This window comes from Larimichthys crocea, chromosome XVII (assembly GCF_000972845.2).
Source record: "Larimichthys crocea isolate SSNF chromosome XVII, L_crocea_2.0, whole genome shotgun sequence".
NCBI lineage: Eukaryota > Metazoa > Chordata > Actinopteri > Sciaenidae > Larimichthys > Larimichthys crocea.
Window position 1 is genome coordinate 210,028 of NC_040027.1, and position 10,318 is coordinate 220,345.

General features: G+C 39.3%; 1 protein-coding gene across 3 annotated transcripts; it reads right to left on the minus strand.

The window, feature by feature from the left end:
* Positions 1 to 347: 347 nt before the first annotated feature.
* axdnd1 (axonemal dynein light chain domain containing 1) lies at positions 348 to 10,301 on the minus strand. Of its 3 annotated transcripts, none has more exons than XM_019272347.2 (26): positions 10,086 to 10,301; positions 9,549 to 9,706; positions 9,367 to 9,470; positions 8,924 to 9,017; positions 8,484 to 8,569; positions 8,332 to 8,388; positions 8,093 to 8,201; positions 7,692 to 7,813; positions 7,275 to 7,415; positions 7,007 to 7,111; positions 6,065 to 6,185; positions 5,568 to 5,669; positions 5,281 to 5,447; positions 4,996 to 5,065; positions 4,285 to 4,519; positions 3,732 to 3,945; positions 3,552 to 3,645; positions 2,918 to 3,108; positions 2,563 to 2,644; positions 2,147 to 2,245; positions 1,850 to 1,924; positions 1,355 to 1,387; positions 1,033 to 1,134; positions 847 to 938; positions 596 to 735; positions 348 to 497 (listed from the first exon to the last, which is right to left on the minus strand). In XM_019272347.2, the coding sequence occupies exons 1-26, from the start codon at positions 10,159 to 10,161 to the stop codon at positions 382 to 384; spliced, it is 2,985 nt and encodes a 994-aa protein (XP_019127892.2). In that variant the 5' UTR covers positions 10,162 to 10,301; the 3' UTR covers positions 348 to 381. The 3 variants fall into 3 exon arrangements, with proteins under 3 accessions (XP_019127892.2, XP_010732805.3, XP_019127893.2); XM_010734503.3 differs by having other exon boundaries at positions 1,033 to 1,137; XM_019272348.2 differs by having other exon boundaries at positions 1,033 to 1,137; positions 10,092 to 10,300.
* Positions 10,302 to 10,318: the final 17 nt, after the last annotated feature.

A 10,318-nucleotide genomic window follows, 5' to 3' on the forward strand; every position in this document is an offset into this window, starting at 1 on the left:
GCTTTAGCACTCAAGAGTCTGAGAGTGTCTACTGTGGGTAAACTGGGTTTGTCTGGCAACATGACAATCTCTAAACTTGGAAATAAAAGCCAAGAGAAGTCTAACGTTTTGAAATGTTAACATCTTTATTTTTTGAGGGAAACAAAATAAAATTTGTCTTTACATGGAAGAAAAAGAAAAAGACAGTTAAAACAAAGACCACAGCAAGCCTCTATATTGTCGAAATGTATTCTCATACAAGTACATTCTCAATACAGTCTGGTTTTATGGGTGCAACTGTGATGCCATGCATGTGGAAACTTCCTCTATAGTTTTGTTCCAGAGAAAAACACATAAAACCCTAAAAGTGATGTTCAATATTCACTGAGCTGTCAGGTGAGATCACCGTTTCTTGGTCCTTTTGGTGCTGCTTGTTGGTTTGGCTTCAGCTGTGGTTTTCTTTGGAGGAGCAGGAGGTGCTACTGGAAGTGGGGTAGATGCTGGTGTTTTCTTTTTCTCTGCAACACACATACAAAAAAACATTTCTAAGCTTTCATAGTGTTACTGTCTGTCTGCCTCAGTTATAATTTTATAGAATGTTTAGTTTAGTTGGTACCTTCACTACTTTTGGGCTCCAGACTGGGCCGACCCTGCAGTTGCCTCTCCAGGTCTTGAATCTTATCTAATGCTGCCTGCAGAGCTTCTTCAGCCTTCAGGGCTCGCTGCTCAGCACTCTGAACCCGCAGCTCTGAATCACTGACAAACATGCGGTATTTTCATGCTAGATTCCCAGTTCTTAATTAAAACGAGAAAAAAAAAATCCTCGCACATATTCATATCCACTCCATGATAAAAAAGTTTACTTACTTCAGTTCGTGCTGCAGTAATCCTACTGTGGTCAGATCACTAAAAGCTTTCTGGGCTTCATCTGTTTCTGGAGACACAACCAGATCTTCAGTCTGACAGAAAGAGACAGACACACAGATGGTCAGAGGTAGACAGGCAGTTTGATCAGTTTATATATAGTGACAGGGACAATACTAATTGTCTGACCCCACTCAGGTGAACACTGCTCTCTCCCAGCTTTTTTTGCATAATGTTTCCATCATAGCCAATCAGCTTCACCACAGGGCTTTGACAGACCGTTAGCTCCTCCTGCTGGACAACAACAATAATGTTCATTTTTAGCAAGTTAATACTGTTCAATAAGGGTGTGAAACAAGCCATGCTGAAACCCATTTCTAAACCCAAATGTTTATCTAATTCCTTAAATATCAATAATCTTCAACATAAATATCCAGGGCAGACTGCAGATCACAATTTACAGAGTACACTTAATATATATAATATATTATATTATTTATTTTTGCCAAACCTCTTGTTGTGTTTCTTGTCCTTCAGCTGCACACTGTGGAAAAACAATCAACAGCTGTTAAATGCTTTATATGTTGTACATTATCATTATAATGAGCAACGTTGTTGAGTTAGTCAGACTAACTTCCAACTTGTGCCATTACTCATCCTGCATATGTTATTTTATACTGTAGTTAGAGCCACACTAATCACTAGTGTCTACTTTCAGTTTCAGACAGAAATTATGCATTTTCTCTTCCTTTAACATTTAACTCACTACAAATACAAAATAATATATGGTATAGTTTAATGTTTCTTTTTACTGCACACACTGAAGATGTACAATTTTATCCAGACTCCAAAATAAGTATAGAGTCATGTAGTCTCAATGAACCATGTTCCATTTTCTAAAGCATGATCTATGGTTACAGGCAAGTGGTTTTTAGTTGGTTGCGATCTGCAACTTCACCACTAGATGCCACTAAATTCTACACACTGGACCTTAAATATGACTCACCTCTCTCTGTTCTCCCTCAGTTTCATCTTTGACCTCACCGTGTTCTGTAGGCTTTGCTGAAATATTTACATTCACCTATAAACACACACACATACACACAAAAGGTCATCATCAAAACAGCAACATCATAAGGCTTTCAAGTAATTTCTCCATTGATAAAGACAGAAAGTTAAAATGCATATGCAACAATGACCACATCCATCTCCAGCAATTTTTTTAAAGCCATAATTGAATCATTAATTAATTAAAACAAATTAGGTCTATCCATATCAACTGTATTCTAATATAAGTCCTTACCAGACTGTCTGCTGGAGAGACTGGGACACCACTGCTGAAGGCACATTTCATGTCTGACAGCAGGATTATACAGGTCTCTACCCAATCATTGCACTCTGTCTGAGGACGGACACAACAAGACATGAACACACAGATGTAGATTTGCTTTGCTTACTTTACCTAGTGTGTAACTTCACTACGGCTCCCTCTTCTGGAGGTTTGTAATGTTTGTAAGAGAGAGCTGTGTCTTTGGCTCTGATGGGTTTTAGCTCTAAAATCAAATCAAATGATTTCTAAACATGTGTACTTTCAGTGATCAACACCTCACTACAACCCTTGGTGTGTTGTTATAGACATGCAACTCTGATGTTACTATCAGTAAACGTTAGTATATGTTATTTGCTATTTATGTAATTCTGCATTGGAACATTGTTTACCTGCAGCTTTCCGCACTCATTCATCACATTTTCTCCCTCAGCTTCATTCAGGTTCGGCTCCTCCAGAATCAGATTGCAAGAGCTGTCAAAAACATATAAAATATTTTCCCTGATAAGTAAATCCTCCTCTAGTCCACTTACAGTTAGACATTTTGTGTAAAAATAATTTTCAGTGTTAAAGTAACTAAACATACTTTGTCCAGAATTTAATTTCTGTCTGTTGTTAGTTAGTATGTATAGTGTAAGTAGGTTACAACTGCACTCTGTAGTACTTAACAAAATTATTTGTTAGGTGGTTTGGTTAACAGCAATTGCCTCACTGTGAATTGTAAAAAAGGGTAAAAACTTCTGGTACCTGGTGATGTATCTGGTAAAACAGTCCAGTTTGTTAGCCAGCATCTTTGAATCCTCATCCAGTGTCTGTTGTGAGATGTTTGTAATGTAGGGGTGTTCCTGCTCTTGGTTCTGGTCCTCGCTATGATTAGGTACCATAAAGATCAACAGATCCAACATCCAGCGAGTCTGAGCCATGTGAATAGAAGTGACCTGGTAGGACAGAAAACACTACAACTCAAGATGGCACCTTGTAACATCAGAACAGTAGAAGTTGTCATAGTGGGGTATCAATAACTGCATGAATGTGAGGCAAGGAAAAGATTAACAACAAATTACTAAACTAAAGTAGGCAAGAGCTACCTGGAATTATGTCAACACCCTCAAGAGAAATGCCATTTTGCAGCTATTGCTGCTAAAAAGAGCTCAGGAAATGAAGCTGATAATATAAACAACAGCACAATAATTAAAATAATAATAACAAAAATAAAATCTTTTGATCTCCAACTTCTGAATTAAGTCTGATCAAAAATGATGTATTGTATGTGCAATATCTGAGATTGATGGAGCTGATAATGGTGGACTTGCACTTACGTCATATTGTGATTTTGAGTAAACCTCCCATGACAGTCTGACTGAACCTGGTTGATACTCACCTCCTCACTGAGTCTCTGGTTCTCATCATCAGTAAAGTTGGACAGGCTTGTTATGAACTCCTGAACTTTGTCTAACACCTTTTCTGTCTCTGTACTGTTTGAAAAAAAAAAACACATTTTATGACAAGCATTGAATATAATGCTAGTAAAACTAGTACTGCCACTGATTGAAAAACATACTGTATGTCAGGCTTGTTTTTGTTTTCATTCTCTGTCTGCATGATGGAGACATTCTGCAAGGCATTTTCAGCCAAGCTCTGCCAATTGTGAAGCGCTTTCTCCAATTTCAGCCAGTCAGAGACGGACATCATTTCTGGCTGACCAATTGCAGAGCCAAGCTTGGAAACCCAGGACTCCATCAACCCGAGCAGTGACATGATCTGTCCATGGATCCCTGAAATAGCATGGTTAGATTCAGTTTTAACACTTTACACGATAAAACCCATTAAAACATTAAGAAATAACTGAAGTAACAGTGTGTGCGTGTATGTGTTTGTTTATGTGTCAGGACCGCAACTCAACTCTGACACTCACCAAGGTCCTGATTTTGCAGCTGTCAGCAGTTCTTTTTGTTTACAGATATCCATTTGGACTACAGTCAAGCAAAAACTAAAGCAGTGCCAAATGAAAGTGTGTACTCTATTTACCTGTCCGAAAGCATCCAAATCTGTTTTTAGCTCATTTACCTTTTCTCAAAAAACTATTCAAATTTCTGCTTCTTATCAGCCCTCACCACTCTCTCCGTTGATTTGTGTGTCCAGCTGTTCAAGGAGCTCAGACAGGACCCTGTCCAGCTCTCCTAAGGCCTGCTGCCCTCCAGGAGGTTCACCATCCCGAGAAGGGTGTCGTCTGAACAGCTGAAGGCTCATATTCACCCATTTTCCCTGGAAACGGCCCAGTTCGTCCAGTGTCTGCTGGCAGCAAAGCAGCTTCTCACCTTGGTAGTGGTCACACTGGAGGGCCAAAGTCTGCATAGAAAGAGAGCACAGAGGAAAACTTTAGACGAGGAAGACAAAGGAAACTTTGCGAATGACTAAACATTTTGTATGACCCCAATTTCAATATATTTGAAGGTTGACAAGACATACACTACTTTACTTTATGAGACAGAAATGTACATGCTTAGAGCCAGTTGTTTAATTCCCAGCTAAGACCTGTGCACTTTTCATACTTAATTCATTTAAGATTAGTAAGAGATTTTTTAAACAGATGGTAATGAGTGACCAGTGGTGCAGAGATATGATATATATATGAGCTGTTGTGAGACACAACAGACAAGTGATGGCATGGCACAGATCAGACATCAGGCATCAGACAAATATATTACAAAAACAAGATTATTTTCAGAAATAAGAGACCTGAAATGGATAGAAATGGAAGTTAGACAAGTTCAATGTCCACGGTGAGAAAAACAAACACAGAGGAAGTAAAGGTGCTGTCTTACATCTGACCACTGCTTCAAATCAGCATCAATCTTCTCCAATGAAGCCTTCTCATATTTTGGATCAGGACACCTTGAAATAGAGAAAAGGCATCTTTAGCAGAATACACACACATATCCTCTACTATAAATGTATATTTTCTGTGATTATCAACACTGTACTAGCTGTAAGGTGTGCTAAAGTAAAGGTGCTAAGCTAGGTTTTTAGAGTTTTTCAGAAAACTATATTAAGTTTTCTTTAACTGCAGGCACTTTATAATAATCTTTGGTATCTTAACTTGTCCTTACTTATTTTGTGTCGTGCAGAAGTTGAGCCACATGGTGATGCCTTGGCGGATGGCACTGAGCTGTTCACACTGAGCATGCTCAGTCTTCTTCAGCTGGGATGTGAAAGCACTCAGCTTCTCTTTCCAGTTGTCAGTAACCTCCATAATGATATTCAGATCCCCTGTGTCCTACAGCAGGATTTTCACTGTCAGAGTGTAATTGAACCACCAGCGATACTCTTTAATCTGTGGCGTTTAGTGTTTTTGCCAGGAGCAATGCAGAAAATGAAACAGGAAGTGCATTGTTACCTTTGAAGAGAGGTAAAGGCAGCAGTGCTCTGCTGTCTTTGACCAGTTCTGCTCGCTGATATGCAGCTGACTGACAAGCTTAAGATTCCTCAAACTGATCACCTGACAATCACAGAAAAACATTCTGAACTCAAACTTCAATTAAAGTTGCTTCTATTGGGCATCTTTGAGTAGAACATAGACACTTACAATCCAAATATTATACTGGAAATCATACTGAAAAGTTAACTGCTATGTATGTAGTTAAATGTTATTAACTATTAAAAGGGTGAAATTAATAAATGTGGTGGGAAACAGCATAATCTGTCGTACTATCTGCTTCAATGCTTTGCTTTAATAGCAGGCCATAGCTTTCCATATACTTAAATAATCCATATTAATAACTCTGGCACTCCTTCTGATTACACAACAAATCCATTTTTTATCCACCACCTTCACATGACATTAACACGAAGTGAGTCCAATTGAAAGAAAAAACTGCATCTTGGCTCACACACCTTAAAGGCGAGGCAGAAAGTGACCTGGCTCCAGTAATCTCTCTCCTCAGTCATCTGGAGCAGCTGAGCCTCAAGGCGACTCCTCTGCAGCTCATACAGCTCGTGATAACCCTGGGCCACACTGAGAAGAGCACATGGACATTTGAGATGGAAAACTTGGCACTTTTGTACTGCCTGCTTGCTGTACTGCTGCTGCATTGCAGTTACATCTCAGAAGAAATGTTTTTAAAAATCGATGCATCGAGAGCAGTGTATGGTATCTAATACAAAGACAAAGCACTTTCAAGAAACAATTTCTTCTACAGACAAGTCCCTGTTTCGACAAATTCCCATTGCAATTCTTTTCTACTTTATTTCATCGCACGGCAATTCTTTTCTACTTTATTTCATCCCACGGCAATTCTTTTGTACTTTATTTCATTTATACCTTGCAGCTATTATTTATAACATGGTCACTTACTTTTGTAATATTATTTATATTATGGTCACTTTCCTTTGCAATATTTCATACACTATGGTCACCTGATCACGTCATAGTTTAAAATCTGTATTTACATTTTCTTTCCGATTACATGTGCAATATTATTTATATCATTCCACTACTTTGAAATTTTCTACCCTAGTACTTGTTTTGAAAATCTAAACACTTGTCTGTGGATTGCCTGTTGTTGTTGTTTTTTGCCCCTTTATTTGATTCTATTTCTGTAGTGTATTTTCTGCTGCTGTACCAAGTGAATTTCCCCATTGTGGGATAAATAAAGTATAATCTAATCTAATCCAATCTAATCTAAATGCTTTTTTATTTTTTAAATCACTCATATAGACCAGATAAAAAAAGATTCATAAAGTTCACACTGGTGAATTTTGGGAAGCACCAACTTGATGAAAATGTGACTTGGACTGCATGAACAGTAGTTTAGTGCAATCCTAAGAGGGACTAACTCTGAGGTGGTGTGAGTCTGTTCAAGTGCTCCAGCCAGCTGCTGGTGAGCACGCTCTGCCTGCTGGGAAACAAAGGCATCGTGGTCTCGGATCTTGGACAGTTCCCTGTGAAGAGGACCCACACCCGTAAACACACACACACACACACACACACACACACACACACACACACACACACACACACATATTTACTACTTCCTCCTAAAACAGAATCATTCTATAACATTTATTCATCATGACCCAGCAGCCTGACACTTGAACAACGTACATGCTGAGCTGCTGGATGGATGTCCTGAAACAGTGGATCTCCTCTGTGAGCCGTCGGTCTAGAGCCCGCTGCATCACTGTCTCAGTGTGCAGAGCTTTCAGATGGCGGGGGATTCTCTCAAGCAGGGACTGGTAGCGCTGTCTGGACACACAAGCACAAGAGCTGCTGGGAAATAGGCTTCCTAGGGTCAGTAGAGGAAAAGATTTTTGAATATGTCCAATTTTTCCACAAAAACATCTATAAATGTTTCTGATTCAACTTGAGGTGACAAAAAGATATAGAGTTGCTTAATTTTATATGAGTTCTTATTTACATCCATATTTTCATAATTTGGTTTTAACTGGTTTCGAGGCTCATACGGTTCATGAATCTCCCTTAACAAGTGGTGAGGTTTTACCATTTAGGTGTGCTGCTTACCTGAGTTTGGCAAGCAGCTGTCCTCTCTCAGCACAGTTTACACTGACCTGCCTGATCAGTTCATGGAAAACAAGGTTGTAAATGTTCTGCTCCACCCGCACCAATTCCAGCAGACCCTCCATCTGTAAGACATTACATTACACTGTTTCAAATATGTACAAATGGCAATAACTATCTCTGGACATGCACATACTCTACATACAAATATGTATGAAGTAATACATTCTATAAATGTATAATTCATATATCTTCAGGATCTCCCTGGTATTTTGTAGTTTTGGTCATTTTATGAATTTAAAAGTTGTTCTAGTACATATTGTCTGTACATGAATGCAGTATAGCACTAGTGTCAGCCATAGAGGCACAGAGCAGCCTACTCTCTGCTTGTCTGTCTGTCTTACCTGGGACAGCTCAGTCAGGTCCTCACTCTTCTGATCCACTCCAGCCTTCATCAGCATGTCATCCATGATCCTCATCAGCTGGACCGCTTCCTGTCTGCCACTGGGCCTCCTGGATGCACGGAACATACACATAAATATGTATTATGACACATTTGCAAAATTAAAAAAAATCTCCCAGTGTAATCTACTCAACTAAGGTTTATCTTTTAATTAGACGAGTTCATATTTCTTTAACTCACAGTGAAGGGAAGACTCGCAGCTTCTTCTCATCATCCTGCAGCTGCACCGTAAATGCACTGAGGCAGAGAAGTAACATGAGAGTTGACAATGATAATATGAGGGTGCACAATTAATGAGAATAAAGTGGATGAGCATAATGAAGCAGACTCACTCCTCATACAACTTAAGGCTCTCTAGCCCTTTGTTTTTCACAATGTGATATTCTTCCGGGATCAGACTTTCTGTGATACTCAAGTTCTGAAAGACAGAGTGGTGAAGAATTTAAAGTTAGCCCTATTACTGTAAACTGCAGCATTGAGACAACTTTGAAATTTTCTACTTCTCTATATGAAAAATGTATGCCAAAGTAAATGTTTAGAGATGATAACAGTAGTATGTTTTAAACCTATGAACAAACTTTTAGGTTCTTCATAGTGTAGTTTGAGCCGTGTTGTAACCCTTTTCTCCCTTTTGTGCGTTTGGGAGACTAAACAGCTAAGTTTGTTAAGTTGTTAAGCACTGATTTTAATTTTGTGTTGTGCCTCTTTATTTTTGCCAGAAATAGTTAAAAGGCGAAAAAGTCAAAAGTCAAAAAGGGCTCGTGTGTGTCACCTCTGTGTCTTCAGTGTCACTCCTGTCAGTCAGTGGTGGGAGTTGTCTTGTCTTCCTTAGCACTGGGTTAGCATCACACAGGAATGAAATATCCCTGTATGGACACCATCCGAACAAAAAGTGAAAAAACGCATACACACATTTCTCCATGCTAATTGCACTAAGCCAAACTGAATACTTTTTGAGACACTGCCCTGATTCTACCATTTATTTTTTCATCTGGTTAAAGACAAAGGATATTTGCTTGGTGTCTAATTTGTATAATACAAAATCAAAACCAAGCTGGTTTTGTATTAGCTCTGTCCCATGTTAGTGTCAAGACTAAACAGGCATATATGTATAGCTGTAATTAGTGCAAGTAATGTTTCATTAGATCTTTGGAGAAGATTCATAGCTGTAAAAACATAATTTATGTTTCTACATATCTTGTTGGTCTATCTGACCTGCCAGCTCCAGTCAGGGATGTCGGTTGCTCCAGAAAGTGTTTATATTTCTTGCGTCCGAGTGGGTGATGCCAAACAGCATCTGGCCGTCTGATTCCATAGCCCTGTATACCAAGTCATCTGGTGTGAATTGAGCCACACAGAAATAACCTATTTAAATATAAATGGGGGCTTGACTGTACCTTGCAGTGCCGATGGTGTGCAGTGTGACCCAGTGTGCTCGTGTTGCAGACAGTGGAGGTAAGGCTGACCAGCAGTTCATCTGGGATGATCTGGTTGTTGACAGGAGGAGGCTGTGCCCTTCTGCTCTCTGCTGGGACTTGAAAATTCACCTCCACCACTGACAAAAAATAAAATCAAACTTAAATAAACCAGCAGGTATATAACCTACACTCTGTATACATGTATGTCTCACAGGTTGATGTTCTCACAATTCCCATATTTGTTTGGTTTATCACAACAACAGCTGGAAGAAAAGTCTTTTATTATTTCCTGTGTCTACCATCTTACTCATTGTTGTCAACCATGAGGAGAAAAGAGAGACTTTTAATCATTAATGCGAAAGTTAGTGGTTGTTGTATCTGTCTAACTCCCTGTGTATATGAAGTGAAGTGTGCAGTGACAGTATGAGTAATATTTCCTAACATTAGCTCATGTTTTGTTTGTTTAACATCCACCTGCAACGTTAATCTAGCCCTCCCAGACTGACTGCACAGTACCGTCACCTCTGGTGTCCAGTGCTGGCTCCGGCCTCGGTGAACATGGCGCTGAACTGGCCCTCGTTAACGCAGACATCCTGGAGTCACGGTGTTATATGGTGTTGGCGATAAAATTCTGAAATTTTGACAAAGCCATGTGGGCGAAGAAGTTTGTTTTATTTGCCCCCAAAATAGAACCGTCCCTTCCAGTCTCTACTGAGTTTCAACTTCCTGGTCGCGTTGCCATGGAAACG

Coding starts and splice junctions, on each gene's coding strand:
- axdnd1 (XM_010734503.3), bottom strand. CDS start 10,161: ATGTCTGCGTTAACGAGGGCCAGTTCAGCGCCATGTTCACCGAGGCCG. Junction 4,520..4,995: donor ATTTGAAGCAGTGGTCAGAT/GTAAGACAGCAC, acceptor CTTTCTATGCAG/ACTTTGGCCCTCCAGTGTGA. Junction 498..595: donor GGAGCCCAAAAGTAGTGAAG/GTACCAACTAAA, acceptor TGTGTGTTGCAG/AGAAAAAGAAAACACCAGCA.